The sequence below is a fragment of the Carassius carassius genome, chromosome 30 (assembly GCF_963082965.1).
Source record: "Carassius carassius chromosome 30, fCarCar2.1, whole genome shotgun sequence".
NCBI classification, from domain to species: Eukaryota; Metazoa; Chordata; class Actinopteri; order Cypriniformes; family Cyprinidae; genus Carassius; species Carassius carassius.
The window spans coordinates 11,116,735-11,136,159 of NC_081784.1; the positions used below are offsets into that span (position 1 = coordinate 11,116,735).

Genomic DNA, 19,425 nt, shown 5'->3' on the forward strand with positions numbered 1-19,425 from the left:
AGAAAATACAATACACAGCCTGAATCAAGCCCTGACTTGGATGTCCCATGAATAACCTTGAATGTGAGATTCTCTAAATGTGAGATTTACTCATTGCCATGTCACTTAGACCAATGATAAAGGTCTGCAGATTCCCCCCCTGCATGGTATTACTGCAGCAAAATCAATGGAAAATTAGCAGCATACTACACAGGCCTCGCAGATGTTTGATGATGGACACCCATCATAAAAGCAGGGATAGGAAGAGGCTTCACAATCCTAATGCTCAAATTGGTGTTACAAAACAAATGTTCTAATCTTTATTTTGTAGAATAACAAAATCAAATATTTCATCCCAATATAATATGCTAATAAATGACAGGAAATCTATTTTCAGTGCATAGTTTTTGCAAAAACAATTTACAGATTTATTTTTAACTTTAAAATATAAAAAATAAAATCAAACTATAGATTTACACTGAAAGACATTTATTTAAAATGTTTGTTATAAAAAATACAGATACAGTTATGGCAAGGCAAGAAAGCAGTGACCTTTGTTTATGTAAAGCACTATTACAAAGATTTATAATTTAGGTAATGTAATTTTTTTGTTGTTGTTTATTTTTACAAACTATGGGAGTCTCAAATGAACAATCTTAAATAGGGTTGGGCGATGTCTACAGTGAAACAGTGCGATGGACGATGACATCAGCGTTGGCGAGCCGGTGGGGGGGGGGGGGGGTGCTCAAAGCGTGAATCCTTATAAGGGAAAAAATGCTGGCTCAACATCGTGATGTCTATCAGCCATCGGCGATGGATGATGGCATCATCTATCGGCCCAAACCTAATCTTAAATTCAGGGAATATTCCATATAAACTAAGGCTGGAGTGTAGACTCTGAACAGTTTTTAACACAGTATGCATCACACACTTGCTGACATTGTAAATGCTTAGAAAAAATAAAAACTGGGCATCATACACTACATGACAAAAGATCGCATTGACTTTTATGTTGTTTCGAACCTAAACTCTCACAGAAACATGCATCTCATTGCTAGGAGATGAGTGAGAAATGAAAATAATATATGGTCTAAAATCATCGCAAAATATCAATCATGTTTGATATCCTATGATTGGATAACATCGTAGTCTGAAGCTAGAAAATCTGAATCTGAGCTCATCATAAATTACAGGACTGTGAAGTATGTAACAGAAGTTATCTATTCCAGCCTTTATAAACAACAATAAGACTAAACTGTGATTGGAATTTCAAAACGTCTCTATATACTGAAAGACTGACTGTGCTCCTGTCTTGTTCTCCCTTCAACCAGAAAAGTGAGGATTGTTCCCAAGCGTTGTCTTTTAGAAGGCCCTTTGTTGTCGTACCGCCTAAAATAGGTGGTGGTTCCCATGGAAATGGCATCCAGCTGTTCAACTAGCAACCATCCCACCCAGATCAGAGAGACGATGTTGAGCAGAGTCAGCAGGAGCACAGAGGCCTCTCTTCCTGCCAGTGAGCCCCAGTCAGACATCTCCAAGCCCGAGAGTTTCAGGGAGAGATAGTACATGGCACTGAGGATGAAGATGAGGAGAGCCATTACCATAGACATGACGAAGAGGATGAAGATGCGGTGGTTGTCCCGTCCCACACATTGATTGAGGAAGAGGCAGTGGTGGTCGTATTCTTGGATGCACATGTCACACAAACGGCAGTGTTTACAGTTGTCCACTTGGATCAACTGAAAGAAAATAGCTTGTGCAGTTTTGAAATTTGAATTTTGATAATAACAATAACAATAATACATTTTAAAAATATATAATATTTGTATGTGGGGAATTAACTATTCAAAATGGTTGGTTCAACCATACACATATTTAATGCGGTGTATAAATTAACTTCTCAAATCTCAAAATATGTCAGCAAAATGTTAAAGATCCAGTACTGATTATAATTGTATAATTTGTATTATTAGGACATATATTATTATTATTATTATTATTATTAGCAAACCAATTAGGATCCAGTTCTGATTATTTTTATTATTTAAAATATTTTTTATTATTATAAACTATTAGTTTGATTCATTAAAAATATTGATTTAATTATTCTTTTAAACAACAATATTCAATAATATATTTAAATAATTCAATTTGATTTAACCATACAAAAAAAGTTACAGCCCTACAAAGAAAAGCAGTTTGAGTACATTTTAAATGTTAGTCAGAAAAGAGATTCAGACCCAGTGCTCACCTCACAGTGAATACAGAATCTGTCCGGGCTCTTTCCGGCTTCTATCAAGTCTCTTATGCTGGAAAACTGGGAATCAGTGTCAGCTTCTTTGAGTTGTCCTGGGTTCTGATTTAGAACTTTCCAAAAAAGTCCAACGAGCACACAAAAATGGACAAGTGAAAAATTGAAGAGGGTATAAGCTGGCCAAAAACGTGAGCGGTCAAGGAATAATTGACAGAACAACCAAAAGACTTTTGAAAGAGGTTGATTGACATAAGCTATTTGCAAAGGATATTGGGTAAAAATTTATAGAGAAAGCAAGCTGAGGAATGAATAATGCCTGCAGCCAGTGTTCCCAAGTACACAGGGTTTGGTAACCTAAAGTCCAAATTTAAAAAGAGTAAAAAAAAAGTAATTATGCAATCATCATCATTTATATTATTAATGATAAGCAATGTAATTTCCAATCACAACCCTCTAACCTTTGAAAGCTGCTCAGTCTATGATATTGAGAAAGAATGACTTTTGCCAAACACGGGAAAAGCACTGCAGAAAGGATAGCCCCATATTCACCGAGAGCTGCAGCTATAATGAGAACCGCAGCCCCGGAGAGAGACGGCAACAGCAGCATCCAGAAGTACATCACTGCAGAACAGACCATTTCATGAGTTACAGCTGATCAATATCATTATACAACAAATCCAAAATAAAAGAAACAATGATACCATATGAGTCCTTAGGAATCAGATCTTTTGGTCGGTGACTGAAATTAGTCAAAATCCTGGAGAGCTGCTGATGTCTACAGAAAAAAAATCAGAAATAATCTTACTGTTCACAATTTAAACTTCCACAGTAAAGTAGAGTACAGATCAAGTAAAGTATTAAAACTCCAGTTTTTTTTTTTATTCAGTGAATGTCATAAAATGTATACACATATCCTAGCCTGTGACAACTCTGGGTAATTTAAACAAATAAATCATAAATAAAATGTAAAAATAAAAAAATATATATATATTTTTTGAGCCTTTACATTTTCATTGATTCTCAACAGACCTAAATGTATTCCCTTGATTACAGAGGTCTAGAGGCGTGAGGCCAGTGTGGTTTTTCATGTGTAAAATGTGGAGCCCGGCACTCTTCAACAGCAGCCAGCACACCTCAATCATGCCATTCTCTGCAGCCACGTGAAGTGCTGTCGCCCCCTGGTGGTCAACTGCCTCTGGTGTGCATCTCTGGTTAAAGATTTAGAGCAAAAACAACTGAAAATCTGAAAGGCAGCAAATGTCATGCAAGCACTTCATGAACTATTCCTTTAAGGAAACCTTTTTTGACCTTTGGAAGAGAAGAACAAACTGATTAATGGCATTGTTTTGATTCTCTCTCTCTCTAGGAATAGAAGTGTAAAGGCTGATTCTGAAAGTAAGAAATGTCATGAATTTCCACATAGGAGCAATTTATAGCGTTGTTTTATGCATTCTGCATTCTCCTATCAGTGTTTTGGTGTCCATTTTGTCCAGACGTACCCTGAAAGTGAACTACAAGCAATGCTGTCAAATAAAGGTGCTTACATTTGCTCTAAGGAGATAACGGACTACGTCAGAATTTCCTGTGGAAGCTGCCAAATGCAGCGGAGTGACCTTATAGTTATCGGCATCTGTGAAACAGAACATGCCAGTCTCCCACAGGTACTGCGTGGCAATACTGAGAAAGAAAAACATAAGGGAAAAATATTTAAGCATGCAGTATACTCAAAACAAAACTAATTATAATTCTTGTTTTTGTTTTAACGTTTGACTGCCACTAGTCTAACAGTTCCTGTGCCCAGTTACTTACACGCTTCCTCCACCGACTGCATGATGAAGAGACGTTTTCCCTTGCTTATCTACTATGTGTAAGTCTGCACCATGCTGCATCATTTTGTGCATGATATAAATATGGCCATTTCTGTTAGAATAACAGGAGAGTACAGTAAGCCCTCTTCAAAGGACACTGGTGTGATGATCTTTCAGGAGAAATAAAGTTTATGATGGATGTTTTAATTAAATTCACAAATATAAGATGGATGGGGTCTCTCGTACCTGCAAGCAAAGTGAAAAGGAGTTATTCCGGAATCACAGGGAATGTTTGGATCAGCACCGCTGTTCAGCAGAAGCTCAGCCATTGGCCGGTTTCCATGGAGAGCAGCAAAGTGGAGGGCTGTGAAACCTCCCCAACCTGGGAAAATCAGAAAAGTTTACCACAACTAACCTTGAAACACAAATATCATTGTGCTGGGATAGTTTTTTGCATGTCCAAAAACATCAGTCGTTAACACGGATAATAACATATAAAAGTTTATAGTCAATTTATTTTTATAGTGCTTTTCACAATAGTGATGGTTTCAAAGCAGCTTTACAGTGTTTCATGATGTTAATGCCTAGTTGTCCACATTTAGCAGTCTAGAGCTGGGCAATAGTATACTTGACATTTGATGACAACATAAACAATCAAGCAGTTAAGAACAGAATTAGTATTTGTCTTTCCTAGTATGCAGTATTTATAACCATTGTAAAGATGGAAATCTTATATAAAACATGCAAGTATATTAAGATATGTTTAAATGTTTCAGCATGCTTTTTTTGTTTGTTTTTTAATTCTTGGGAATACCTCTATATATTGTGTTAAGTCTTTTTAATACACATTTAGCAAACAAAAAGCCAGTTCCTTAAAGACACAATCATCCAGGAGGTGACATCATATACGGTGGGAAAACAATGCAAATGTTAGCAAATGATTGGATAAATTCTGTTATGTTCTGTGGTATTATTTATTTTTTGGATTTTATTCCAACTTTTTAAAAGAATTTTAGCCAGTAACAATACAGAAAACAATACTGTGTTATTAAAAATATTTCTTTGTGTGGTATATATAGGTTGAGACTTTTCACAGAAACCTCTCCTGTCTCGTTCTTCTCATATACACAATAATTGCAACACTGTAACTGATGAAAGTGGTATTGACATAGGGTTTATGTTATTTAACAACATATAATTTTATATGCCGAGCCTGTTAATCCCAGGAGAGTATCCTTACATGTAATTGTACATTCAAATGTTGACTACTAAACACTATCGTAACGGTTTAAACTAACGTTAGCTAGCTAGCGATGCTATCTCGTAACAAAATAAAAATGGTATTCTTGATAATTGATAACTTTATAGTCATGAACTGAATATGTACACAGGGGCAACTTTGGTTGCCTGGCTGGAGTGAGATTAGTTACAGTTGTGCAGTAAAATTAACTTTAAAAATTCACTTTTCATTCATGAAGACCACATTAAAAAATGTGCCAAAGATGCTCTCTTGGTGGAAAACAAAGACTTTTTAAGATCAAAATGACATGAAATTAGCATTATAACCAGTAGATGGAAGCAGAGGTTCACTCATTAGGTCAGCTGCCATTTCAGCCTAGTTTTTTTCCACCTTGTTTTTGGATTTATTATAAAATGACTATTGTAGCACATTTTAGTACTTTTACTGCACTGAATCATAAAAGTATAGCAAGTGCAGGAAGACCCTAAGTCTCATATCATTAAATAAATAAATGAATAAATAATTAAGCACAGACACAACAGCCTGGTAGTGTTAATTATTTAAATGCTTAACTACAAATTAAACAAGTTAATTTTTAATGGTATAACAATTAAATAATAATGCATTAGACATTTTGAAATATTTAATTTACAAACTACATTTTTTAAAGGTTTATCTTTAACTATAGAAGCTGGTAAAATGGACTTGCTGCTGTGGTTTCGTTACTCTGAATTTACACTGAATCACTTAAAGGTACAGGTTGTAGGACCTGCCACGAGAGGGTGCACTACCAAAACAATAACAATCGCGTGGTTTGATGACGCTAAGAAGAAGCGTGGAATGATGGGATTTGTTGTCTTCTACCCAACAGCTGACGGCCATCAATCAGACAGAAAGGTAAATCATGGATTTAATACGAGTTCAACGATTTGCGCGAGTAGATTACATAAAAAGTCAATGCAAAGACGCGATCAGACTATGGATCAGACGCGTCCTTGCGCGGGTCTAGACGCGATGCCCCGCGTTTGACATGTATGCCGTCTAATACTAATCTTGTTGATCATTATAATAGCATACGTTTTCTGTAAAGATAGCAATCAAAACAACTCACCTGTCGAGTAAAACACTAGTGAGACTGGCATCTCTTTCTAGTTGAAGTTTGTCGCGAAGCTACTTCCGCATTTGTCCACGACACAGTTGTCATGTGGTTTCTACGTCAGTAAAGGCAGTAACAAAGGGTAACTAACGTCATTGACAGGCGACTGCACTGTTCCGTGTCACTGTTTAGAATGGGAATTTTCTCATGATTTACAAGTAGTTGAAAACATTAGAGATATTGTTAGTAATCAGCTGGACAAAATTTATAACATCAGCCTAGTGGTTTTGGGATATTTTACTGCAAATATCTTACAAATTGTACCTTTAATGCACAGGTTTATTTTTGACACTAGCTCGTCAGATAGTTCCCTCCGCCCATTGCTACAGTTATTACTGTCAATCATAGCAGTAGGCCTAACTCGAAGAATAATTTAGAGAATTATTCACTCGCTTAATTTTTTACACTCGCGGTTGTCATTCCTGAATGACAGTATACGGTAATGTATAGTTTACAGTATTGTCCTCTTAGACAAACAAAACTTTTCTTCAAACTGAATGTATTGTGTAGATTTTGACAGTTGACCGAAAATGACTGAGCTGGCTTACATAAAACCAGGAAGTAACCGTGCATATAGTTATGTGTAAATAATTAAGTTAGAATTAACACATTTCAAATAAATTAGTCAAGCTTGCAGAAAACACTTAAATCACAAATACATTTATAGAGTTCAAAAGGTTAATTCCCTATTAATAATCAACAATTCCCTATTATTAATTATAATTTTAGTCAAAATACCAGTTGCTGCAGGTAGTTGCAAATGTAAATCCATAATAAATGATTATGAAATCTCTCAAAGTGAGTTTAGTATTTTCTGTTTAACTCCCCCTTTTTAATGACCGTGTTGACAATTTCTGTATTTTGGAGAAAAAATACTATATGGTTATTATATGGTTAAATATATGATACATTTGTCGAAGGGTAGGACATCTTAGAAAGTTTATCAGGTATCAGAAACAGATAGGAAGGAAGAAGCATGGCTAATAAAACGACAGATGCATTAAAACGTATCGCACATCTAGGTATTTTCTTTAATTGAAAGTATAGTGGCCATAAACAGATAATATAAGGAAACGATAAGTGGGTGAACGAATGAAAAAAAAAACCGCTTACGTGACGCTCTATTGACCTGAATAGGATCAGGAGGGTTAAAGTGAAATGCTAACGAAGGATAAATACAATCTCTGTCATCATCTGCCACTGTGGATCAATTACAGCCCCCTTTAAAACAAAAGACTCACCCTTTTGTTTCAAAACACCCCGATCCTGCTTTAATAAATGTGAAACTCGATCGATCTCCCCCCGTTGAATCGATTCAAATATACAACTTCCTGAAGCCTGCAGCATTCTGCCACCATACATTCACGTTACGCCTTCTGTAGGCTGAAAAATTCTTGGCCATATGTAAATAAGCTGTACTGATTTATAGGAAACTCCGCACTCTGGAGGTGGAAGATGTATATGCTCAACCAATGAACGAAAGGGAGTGGAATGGCTAGTGGGCGCTCGGCGGTCAAGGTGTTTTGCATCACTGGAGATAATCGTTTGAAATATGCAAAATGTTTATTTGTATAGACTGGTACGTCATATACAAATAAAACCTTACCTAATAAATAAATAAATAAAATACTAATTATTGTTTCCATATGATGCAACCGCAAACGACTGTGATTGGTTCAGCTACTCCAGCGCGGGGAAACGTCACAAGTACCACATGGCAAGGTCCCTGTGTCTGCTACATTACGGACGTCTTGTTCAAATTGTACACCTAAATAACGCCACTGAAACATAAATATTCATTAAGAAATAAAATAGGTGTAAAGAAATAATAGATAATATGACTCATCTTACCTGGCCAATTAGAATCAACCACAGATCGCTAAGCCTCGCCAATTATAACACATTTCCCCATTCTATCCACTCATTTCTGCTTTTAGCATCTCACGGTCGATTTCAAAGTATATATTCAAATGAGAGGGCTAAAAATACTCTAAATAGTAGAACATCGAGTCCCATCATACACAAAGTGAAATTTTGAGTATATAACTTAATGTTTGTACTGACACTATTTTAAAGGTGAAAATTATCTAAACACACGAGTCTTTCGGATAAATATCAATAGTACAATATTTTATTCTATTACATAGTCATTAGGTAATTTTCTTTATTTCAGAAATATTCTTTATATTTGTGTACAGTTTCCATGTTGTCTAGTCGTGAAATGTTTTTTGTAACCTTAAATTACCACATGATGTCACTATTGCTCAACATCTGACTCATTTTAAATCAATTTAAAGCTGCAGTCCGTAACTTCTGGCGCTCTAGCGGTTAATAAACAAAACTGCGTGCGTCTTGCGGAAGAACATTGTAGCCAGAACTACTTCTCTCTGTATATGTTTTTGACGAATTACGCAGGTATTGAGCTACTCCGTGGCGGTACCTAGAACCAGTATAAATAGTCCGACTATAAACACTTAGTAGGTGTACCTTAGTGATTCAGGAGTCAGGGCAAGCCAAAAACGGGTTGGAAAATGGATTCATGGTGTACTCGCTTATTATATACATTTTTGTAAATTTTTGAACACAAAAAAGTTACGGACTGCAGCTTTAAATACCAGAAGGCATACACCTCAAACTCATTTTTGATTGGCCGATTTTTAATCTCCTATTTGGAATAATAGAACTAAAATCAGAGGTGTTGCTTTAATGAAGTCTTCTTCACATGATCCTAATTTGTCTATTGTAGTGTTGAAAACACACACACATACACACACATGTACAAGAAAGTCCCCCTTCTCCTTTTTTCACTAGGAAGTGAGGCACATGACCATGCGCAGTTGATGTCAGAGTTTCATACTGTGCAAAGTTCAGGCAAACAGATTAGGAGGCATGTTTCAGCGGGCCACTCACTCCACTCACTACTGATTACTGTGACATGGTAAACCAGCGGAAAACCTTCTGTCCAGCCATACGTCTAGACTTGAGATGCCACCCACCAAACAACAGGTATGTTTGGGGTTACAGACTGACTAAACTGGAGTTTTGCCTAGGGTTAATATGAATTTGAAAGGTTAATTCTCATAACAGATCACTTTTGACAGCCGTTGTTATGAGGTTGCCTGCTGTCATAATTCAATTGTTTTTCTCATTTAAGTGCATTCAAAGCATATCTGTTGCATAGACACTCAACTTCTAGGAGGACAACAAAATAAAGATAAAATAAACAAGGAAGCTCGACTGATTTTAATCGGCTGCTTTAGAAGCACGATTTGTTTCCCCTCAAACTAATTTGTTTGTATCAGGTTTAAACATTTCAGAAAGAGACAAGGGAACAATTGTAGAGCATTAAGAAAATGTACCGCAGTCAAAGATTTGTATAAAATAATGAAATGACCTTGTGCTGTATGAATAAACTGGTGGGAATGTGCAGTGCAAACATCTAATTTCTTCAGGAATGTGAATTGTCCTCCCTGTAGCAAAACAAGCTCACTTCTTTACATAACAAGATCCCATTAACATGTGAACAGCTTATTGTACACTGTGATTGTCTTTTGGCAACAGAAAGAAGGTATTTGCTGATTTGCCTTTTAATGAAAGTTTATTGTTAGACGCTTCAGTTTCCGGTTGTACCGACAAACATGCTACCTATCAGATTGTGCTACCAAACAACATATTGCATTGTTTTAAGGGTAAGTTTAGGGTAAGGGCAGGTATGGACGGGTAGGTTTAGGGAAGGGATAGGTCCTGCAGATGCTGACGCTCTCTCTCTGGCAGCGGCAGGTCGCAGCGCCACTTCCGGTGGCATCCCCAGATGCGGTCTTTATCGGCGTTTCTCGTCGGTCTTTCTTGCTGTTTTATCGGAAAAACTACAATGTTCTCAATGGCATGCGGTGGCGTTTTTTTTTAAATGATGATACAAAGTTCCGACAATCGTAATATTATTATTATTACACACTTTTATGTATCAGCTGCAAGAGTTCGTGCCAGGAGTCACGGTAGTTTGTGGCCGTTTCTGCTGTAAACTATCCCAATAAATTGCATAAGCATTTTCCCATAAAGAACACACATAAGGAGTGCCCAGCTGTATATTGGCTGCGCGCACACACAAACATTTAATGTAACACTTTAGTTATTAAAGTAGTCTATTCATACCCCTTCATTTTTTCACATTTTGTTATGTTGCTTCCTTATGTTTTTATATAGCCTACCTATAAATTACTTAAAATATTACTTTAATATATATATATATATATATATATATATATATATATATATATATATATACACACACATTGTAAAAACTGTTACTTAAATTCAACTCGAAAAAATTCAGGCAACATTTTCCAACTACTTTTTGGAAGTTTAGTGAACTTCTTGGTATTTTGAGTTGGTAAAAATCAGTATTATGTATTTTACTGTATGCTAAAAAATCAAGTAGAGTCTACAAGATTAATCAAAACATTTGAGTTTAACCATTGTGACAAAGAGCAGCATATTAACCAAATCATACTTAGTTAAAATAAGTAACATTTAAAATAAAATATTAAACTTTTTGATTTTAATTAATTCATTAACTCTGATTAATTTAGAAAAATTATTTCTTCAATCCACTTGAAATAATTAATTAGTATTGCCATAACTTAAATAAGGAAAGAGAGGTATTCATTTCCAATTCCAACGTTTATTACAAACAATTGGGTGAACTAATTTTCTGTAATCAATTTTAATGTTAATGTTACACAATAATGGTAATATAAACATTTTAACATAAAAAATTACAGAAATGTCTGACCTCATCTTTAAGTGCAGCATGTAACACCTTCAAAGTGCAATCTGTGTACTCTTAACACTGACATTAAAATACAGTGACTCTTGACCTGGGCGATTTACATAAAAGGACTGACTTTAGTGCACAGTACAGTACCTTTTCATATGTATTAAAACATAAACTAATACAAGAACACGTTTTAAGTACAATCTGTGCCATATTCTACAAAAACATTTGACAATGAAATAAAATAAAGGGCCTCTGACCTCAGTAGGGCTGTAGCTATGGAATATTTTAGTAATCGAGTATTCTACCAAAAATTCCATCGATTAATTGAGTAATCAGATAAAATGTGTTTTTGCTTAATTAAAGTGCAATATTAATTATGCAAGAGAAAATAAGACTCCTGGGTCTTGTGACGGTCACGGAGGGACCGCAACACATACACACAAACACACACCGAGACTGTTTGGTGAAACAAGAGTTTATTGTAATTATTGATCAGCGAGTGAATGAAATTCCTGTAAACTATGTGTATTGTTCCTGTGTAGCGTTTGTCCCGTGATTTTTAGAGTCCTGGTAAGAAACAACGGCTGTGTCCAAATTCACGGTCTACATCCTTCGGAGTACTCATTTGAAGGATGTTACGTCACAGCGCCGCGACGAAGGCTGTCCAAATTCGTAGGTTCCTTCAAATGCGGCCCACAAATACGTCCTCCTTTTCGTGTGGTGGATCCTTTCCCGTCCTACCTATCCCATAATTCTTTTCGGCAGAGCGTAATGACGGACGAAGCGAGCGGTAGCGGAGTGGGAGAGGAGTATGCTTTTCGATGCAAGTTTTTTAAAAACTGGCTTTTCAAAAAAATATATTTTTTCAGTGTTTGTCTAGTTAGGCATTTTGTTTTAGCGTTAAGCATTTTTTTTTACATTTGTACGTTTATATGTAAAAAAAAAAACATTACTTTCGTAAACTAGCTTCTTCCTTACTGCCTGTGTGAATATCCCCTTACACACAGCTAATTTGTTAGTGATTGAAGCTGTTTTTAAGGCCGAGTTGTTGCTGTTATTTCCTGTTTAATGTGAACGAATTAATAACATCAAAGTAGATTTATTAAGTAGAACATCATGCCAATATGTTTCTTTCAGACTGTATATTTAACAGAACATGTGTAAGGTGTTTTCTATGAGTTTGTCCCTCCACATGTGGTAATGGTGCTGGCCACCAGTATAAATGTGAATGTCTTTGTAATGGAAGGTAGTCTGTGTTTATTTCTTCAGTGGAGAGTGTTCCATGAGGGTTGCAGGTATTTTATTCATTCTCTGTGTGTGTTTGTGCATATTAACGTCCATGTTGAACGTGCGGTCCCTCCGTGACCGTCACAGGTCTCTTAAAATGAACAGCTAAGTTTCCTTTTTTAGAAATTTTATTTTTTATTTTTTAAATGCATAGAATGCAATGCATACATCAAAAATAAACATTTAATTATTACCCATTGTTTCTCTGTACTTGTACTGTGAACAATGACAAGAAAGTTGACAGATGAATTAAGTGCATTTAAGTGCCATTCAGCTGGGGTTTTAAATAAAGCATTTTCTGAGATGCACATTAAACACATAAAACATAAATTTAATTTATCTTTTAATTATTGATTATTAACTTAACTTTTTGGTAAACAAAGGGGATTTACTATTAAATATAAAACATGGAAGAAATGTTGTGATTTAAACCTTAAAAAAATGTTTTTTTTTTTTTTTTTTGTGGTAGGCTATGTACATTCTGCTGTCTTTAACCGGACTTTTATTTTGATGGGTTGACGTACCTTTACAGTTCTGTGTGTGTGATGTGACGCTAGTTTTACTCAAATCAAACGGTCAAATGCTCATGAAGTGACTGTCAGAGCAGTTCTGGAGATGTTGTTCATGTGTTCACCTCCTTATTTAGTGAGACAGCAGACGCTGAAATTACTGCGAGCGTCACGTGCGCATCAGTGTGTGAAATAGGAAGACGCGCTTCTGCTCCATTCATTAACAGACACGCAGAACATGCAGGATTCATATTTAAATAGACTGTTCCGGCTTAATATTTACAGATATTAGTCCATATCGTGATTTGATGTAAGTGTAATGACCTTTTTTTTGATTAATTAATTTAAAAATTTGGCAAATTCCGTGCCATTCCGCGTTTAACTGTAAAATCCGTTTTTATGACTGGATTCCGCGATTCCCCCCACGTTTTCTGCATCGCGGAAATCATAGGGCCCTAGTTGTGGTATGCCAGCTCTATCTTGCAATGGACACACGCCACGACGTTCTCTTTACATTTGCCTGTGTTGCAGGCCCGCCTCCGGAGGCCCGTCAGACAGATTACTGTAAAAACTGTAAAAACAGGATAAAATGAAAAGACCGGGAGAGTCACGTCTGCTCCTTCACAGCTCCTCTGTTGGTATCTTTATTCAGTGCAAAATCAATTTCAGATACATACAACTGTTTTTATAAAGCTTTGCTTTACATTCTGTTGTGTCTCTTTTAGACAGCACTTTAATGTCACTGTCATCACAACAAAATCATATTATCATTTTTCTTATCTCCCTTTTGCCCCTTTTGTTGACACCTGAATACCCTGTATACACTTTATACACATCAATACTAATATTTATAAAGACAATTTGACTTAGAATTAGATTTACCCAATATATGTATATTATACATTGTAAATGTATATTGTGTGTTGTAAATATTAACACAATTCACTATTTTTTTCCCCTCACAGGCGAATATATATAATGGAAGAACACAAAGTGTGCTTTTCTAATCTTTCCTCAGTGCCCGGTCACGTGACCACCAAGCGCGCCAAACGCGGCAACAGAATGAGCCTCTCAGAGACATTCACCTCTCCATTTTACACATTAACTTGAACAAATAAACATTTTATAACCAAAATACAATTAATAAATGTATATAGATCGATATAAAAGATCACTGGAGCATATTTAGATCCTTTTCCTCATATTAAAGAGAGAACATAGTTTATGAAAAACAAAACGTCATAAGATGAATCAAATTCAACACTTCACATTCATCATACATTACACTAGTGCAACCGCTGTTCTATATTTCACAGTTTTTCTTATACTTTTCGTGCTTTTACCTGTAAAAACAGGATAAAATGAAAAGACCGGGAGAGTCACATCTGCTCCTTCACAGCTCCTCTGTTGGTATGAGGAAGCCTGCGCAGTTCACCAGTCCGTTCGCGACTCCCGGGCCAGAATATCAAAATAAGAGTCCTTTTTCTTTATCCATGTAAACCAATATACATACGTTAATTTGCACACTGCATAAAAAAATAAGGTTATCGTTGAACTTATAACAATATACAGATTTCAGTGAAAAATAAAAAAACACAATTGTATACATACTTTGTGTGTATCACACTCTCCCTGACAAAATAAGAAAAGCTCCAGTGATCAACCTCTTACCCCCTATTTGTGCAATCAACACACAGGTAAAGTGAAATTGTAAGGTAAGTATGTGTAAGGAGTGTGTGAATTGGTATAACCAATTTGTGGTAAGCAACTATTAAAGCCCCAAACAGGTATGTGTGTGATAGGGTAAGCTGTCACTGCATTAAGTGTAGGGTACGGCTGTAGCACAGGCTGACCAGGGGTGTCATAAGTGTAAATCTGTCTTGGCCTTTTCTCCCTCGTAGATCTTCTTACTGCAGCTTCACTCCCTTCACTTGGACTTGCTACTCTCATTGGCTCCACAAAAGCAGCTGCTTCCCTCTCCTCATCCACACAGTCTTCCACAGGTGGTATCAGGTAAGTATTTGGTTCTCTTTCTGACAAATCTTCCATTACCCTTGATTCCTCCCTTCTGTGTATTTGATCATATTCTTCCCTTACAGGTCCACACTCAGGTAGACGGCTATTCCCTGGTTCCGTCCAGCTGACTGGGGTTCTCAACCAGTATCCTCTTCCGCTATTTTCTTCATCTGAGTCTGTCGTGTCACTGTCCCTGATGCTTTCTTTGTTGGGTGTCTGACTTCTTGTCTTTCTCTGTTTTCCAGGTTTCGGCGATGGAGTTGTCATCGTGGGAGCTTCCACAGGTAAGTCATTGACCAGCAGTAGTAGGTTCCGGTGCAGCGTTCTGGTTTTATTCGTGTCTCCATTCTCCGGATAAACTACATATACTGGGTTATCAGAGACTTGACCCTTCACCACATAGACCACTTTTTCCCAGTAGGATCGTAACTTCCCTGGACCCCCTCGTTCTCCAAGGTTTCTGACCAGCACTCGGTCTCCCGCTTTCAGTACCACTCCTCTGGCTTTTCTGTCGTATTGAGCCTTCCCTCTGGCACTTGACTGACGACTGTTTCCTTCAGTGATCTTGTATGCCTCTGCCATTCGTGCCGCCCACTGATTTGCATAGCCCTTTGGTGTCACTCCATCCGTTGGCTCCACCAGGCCAAAGATCAGGTCCACAGGAAGGTGAGGATGCCACCCATACAACAGGTAAAAGGGAGAATATGCACGATTTGAGGTAAGTGCTCTTTCCACCTTTCTTTTTCTTTTTCTGCCAGTGTTCTCAACATCTGTAGTAGAGTCCGATTGAATCTCTCCACTGGGTTTCCTTGGGGGTGGTATGGTGACGTTCGAGAGTGGCCGATTCCAGCAAACTGTTGGAGAGTGCGAAACAGTTCGTTCTCAAACTCACGGCCCTGGTCGTGATGTAATTTGGCAGGATACCCAAAGCGCGGAATGTAATCTTGGAACAAGCGTTCAGCTGCAGTCCGCCCCGACTTGTTCTTGGTTGGGTAAGCTTGCGCGAACCTTGTGAAATGGTCCATGACGACCAGGATATATTCATATCCTCCACGGCTCGGCTCAAGGTGCAGGTAGTCAATGCAGACCAGTTCCATTGGTGAGTGTGTTGTAATACTACCCATGGGTGCTCGAACATGTACAGCTGGTTTCTTTTGTTTTATACATGGGCACTTTCTGGTCACATATTCTTCCACTTCAACTTTCATGTATGGCCAGTAAAACCGTTCTCTGGCCAGGCTCAGCACTCGTTCTGTGCCCACATGTCCCATTTTGTCATGGAGGTGCTCGAGTGCCAGCTTTTTGTACTTGCTCTGTAAGACAAGCTGTTTTCTCTCTCTCGTTCTTCGATATAAGATTCCTCCCTCAAGATGTAGCTTGTTCCACTCATACATCAACTTTCTGCTGGTTCCTGTCAAACCTCCCCTCATCTCATCTGTGAGAGTGACACTATCCTCCTTCCATTGTCTCACTTGAGAGATTACGGAATCTTCTTTCTGGGCCCGAATCAGTTCATCTGGTCCTATTGTCGGCAACCAGGTGGCAGGTTGGCGTGGTTCATCCTCCCCAGTAGACATATACAGGGCAGCGACCCAGGCTACGTCCTTCATCTTTGATGCATTACTGCCCTCCCATGCTGCATGTATTGCCCCCGCAGGTAGCTCTTCCGTGCACTCTGACACATATACTTCGATGTCCAGAGGAAGACGAGACAAGGTATCTGCATCAATGTTGACTTTCCCTGGCCGGTACTTCACGTCGAACCGGAAGTTAGACAGCTCTCCGACCCACCGATGGCCTACTGCATTAAGCTTTGCTGTGCTCATCACGTATGTCAAGGGGTTGTTGTCTGTGTACACTGTGAAGTGTGGGGCGTAGAACAGGTAGTCCCGAAACTTCTCACACACCGCCCACTTTAATGCAAGGAATTCAAGTTTGCCACTGTGTAATTGATAATTCCTCTCTGTCATTGTCAATGTTCTGGACCCATATTCTATTACTCTCAACCTCCCATCTTGTCGCTGATATAGGATGGCCCCTAGGCCCCTTTCAGATGCGTCAGCGTGGAGCGTGAAGGGTAAGTTGAAGTCCGGATATGCCAGTATAGGTGGGCTTGCTAACATTCCAATTAGTTCTTCCAGGATCTGTTGGTGGTCCCTGGTCCATTCTACTGGAGATCTGGAGGGAATTTGTGGGCCTTTAGCTCTCTTCTTGCTGTGAGTGTTCTGTGCTGTCCCAGACTTGGCCTGCAGTAGCTCATACAATGGTTTTGCTACCCTAGAGAAGTCTTGAACGAAGGCACGGTAATAGCTGAGGAACCCGAGCAGCCTCCTTACATCACCCACTGTCTGAGGAGTCCTGGTTGTTAAGGATCTGACAGCCTCCAGGTCCTTAGGATCTATCCGTACCCCTTTGGCTGACACCAGCCGCCCAACGTACCTGACTTCACTCCGGAACAGTTCACACTTTTCAGGTTTCAGCTTTACACCGTGATGCTGGAGGGCCCTCAAAACTCTACGTATACTCTCAACATGTTCTTCAAAGGACCTCACATAGCATAAGATGTCATCTAAATATGGGATACAGCACTCATCCCTGAGCGAATGAAGCATTTCTTCCATACTGCGTTGGAATGCAGCAGGCGCATTGGATAATCCAAAGGGGATCCGGACCCACTCATAAAGCCCCCAGGGTGTTATGAATGCTGTCATGTGTCTGGATCCTTCTGCAATGTACCCCTGGTGGTACGCTTTGCCTTGGTCGAGAATGCTGAACCAAGAGTAGCCCCCAAGGGTGTCTATCAGATCCTGAATCCTAGGCAATGGATGACGGTCAGGGATGGTTTTCCTGTTTAGGAGACGGTAATCAACACAGAGCCTCAGCTTGCCATCTTTCTTGCGGACACAGACTACTGGAGCAGCGTATGGCGACTTTGATTTAACGATCCATCCTTTTGCTAGAAGATCTTGTATGTAGCTCTTCACCTCATTAAACAAAGGTTTTGGTACTGAGGAATATGCCCTCTGAACCGGGATGTCATCCTTAAGTGTGATTGGCATCTGCAAGCTGGGTATGCATCCGATGTCATTGTCATCTCTGCTAAAAGCACCAGACTCCTCATACAACATTCTCTGAACTACCTCTCGTTGCCCTTCTTTCAGATGGTCCAGGTTGACAGGTGGGTGCCACAATGACTTTGCCTCATCTTCTCGAGTAGACGCAGCTTGGATTGTTGCTGTCTGTCTCGGCTCATTTGTTTTTCCAAACTCCGCTAATATCCTCTCAATCCTTTGTAGAGTTCCAATCACTGTGCCACGGGGCAGGGTCACATCTACCACTGTGTTATTTCCAATGGGTATGAAAACACAAGGGTCACTTTGGGGTTGTATTTCTAAGAGTCCTTCCCCAATATCCAACAATCTTAAATGATCACCATTTTCATGAGGCTCAAACAGGGCCACCGAGTCAGACTGTGCCATCTTTAAAGGGATTCTGCACTTCACCCAAGCCACCTGTCCTGCCCGGATGACTACTGCTCTCGGACCAACCTTCAAGTGCCCATCTCCATCATCATCTTCAGCAGCTTTGATCACCTTGACTAAGGTTTGTGCCTTTTCACGAGGGATGTCAATGGCTCCAGCCAGTAGTGAGGTAAGTGTTGGCATCAGTTGCTCAGACTGCCCCTGAATCAGTTCTTCAATTAAGTTGAAACCCAGTAATGGTCTCTCAATTGGCATTTTACTCACCAGGAATGGGACATTGATAGATAAACTTGGGTCCTCATTTCCTAGCAGGTTGACTGTGATTACTACCCAACCGTCAAATGGGATAACGTCTCCATTTACAGCATAGACTTTTAGATCCTCTTGACATCCGAGAAGTTCTCGCAGTGGCCTCACTTCAACACTTGGCAAATACTTCTCTCTCCACACACGGTCCACCATGCTGACTTGGGCGCCGGTGTCGAGTAACGCTCTTACTGTCAAGCCATTCAAGTTGCACTGGGTCAGTGCCTTGCTTCCGATCAGTTTATGTTGTCATTTTTGTTTTTGCAGGAACCCAGGATGCTTGCTCCTTGACTCATGGACTTAATCTCAATTGGTTTGTTTGTTTGTCTCTGATACAGGCGTTCTTGTCCTAACACTCCACCGCTAGGCCTGGCTGACTTCAGGGGAGTAATGTCTGACTGAGGCATTTGCTGTGCGGTCACTGGTCGCCCCTTTGCAGTGGCCGGCTCCCATTTCCCTGCCGCTGAGGTCGTCGTAGGCAACCCACTGCCCGGTGTCCATCCTCTCCACAGATGAAACAGTGTGCACAGTTCTGTCGCCCTTCGTCTGCACATCGTGGGCAGCATCGCAAACGGCTCACCCGGCTAAAAGATGGTTGGCTGGCAGAGCAC

The 19,425-nt window shown here is 39.0% G+C and overlaps 2 protein-coding genes across 2 annotated transcripts in view; one reads left to right on the top strand and one right to left on the bottom strand.

Moving 5' to 3' along the window:
• Positions 1–876: 876 nt before the first annotated feature.
• LOC132110615 (uncharacterized) lies at positions 877–7,815 on the bottom strand. Its single transcript, XM_059517354.1, has 10 exons — positions 7,679–7,815; positions 4,288–4,423; positions 4,043–4,153; positions 3,778–3,910; positions 3,263–3,441; positions 2,935–3,008; positions 2,692–2,854; positions 2,505–2,587; positions 2,231–2,421; positions 877–1,718 (listed from the first exon to the last, which is right to left on the bottom strand). The coding sequence occupies exons 1-10, from the start codon at positions 7,797–7,799 to the stop codon at positions 1,260–1,262; spliced, it is 1,650 nt and encodes a 549-aa protein (XP_059373337.1). The 5' UTR covers positions 7,800–7,815; the 3' UTR covers positions 877–1,259.
• Positions 7,816–9,286: 1,471 nt separating this feature from the next.
• The window catches only part of LOC132110616 (WD repeat- and FYVE domain-containing protein 4-like), a 66,358-nt gene continuing 56,219 nt past the window's right edge, over positions 9,287–19,425 (top strand). Inside the window, exon 1 of the mRNA XM_059517355.1 lies at positions 9,287–9,443. Coding sequence (XP_059373338.1) covers positions 9,423–9,443 — 21 coding nt within the window. The 5' untranslated portion in view covers positions 9,287–9,422. The remainder of the gene's footprint in view (positions 9,444–19,425) is intronic.

Excerpts from the sequence above, each read along its gene's own strand:
- LOC132110615 (XM_059517354.1), bottom strand. The coding sequence starts at position 7,799 with ATGTATGGTGGCAGAATGCTGCAGGCTTCAGGAAGTTGTATATTTGAA. Across the intron at positions 3,009-3,262 it reads AATCAAGGGAATACATTTAG|ACATCAGCAGCTCTCCAGGA; the intron begins GTCTGTTGAGAA and ends TTTTTTCTGTAG. Across the intron at positions 2,422-2,504 it reads TCTCTATAAATTTTTACCCA|GTTTTTGGCCAGCTTATACC; the intron begins ATATCCTTTGCA and ends TTGACCGCTCAC.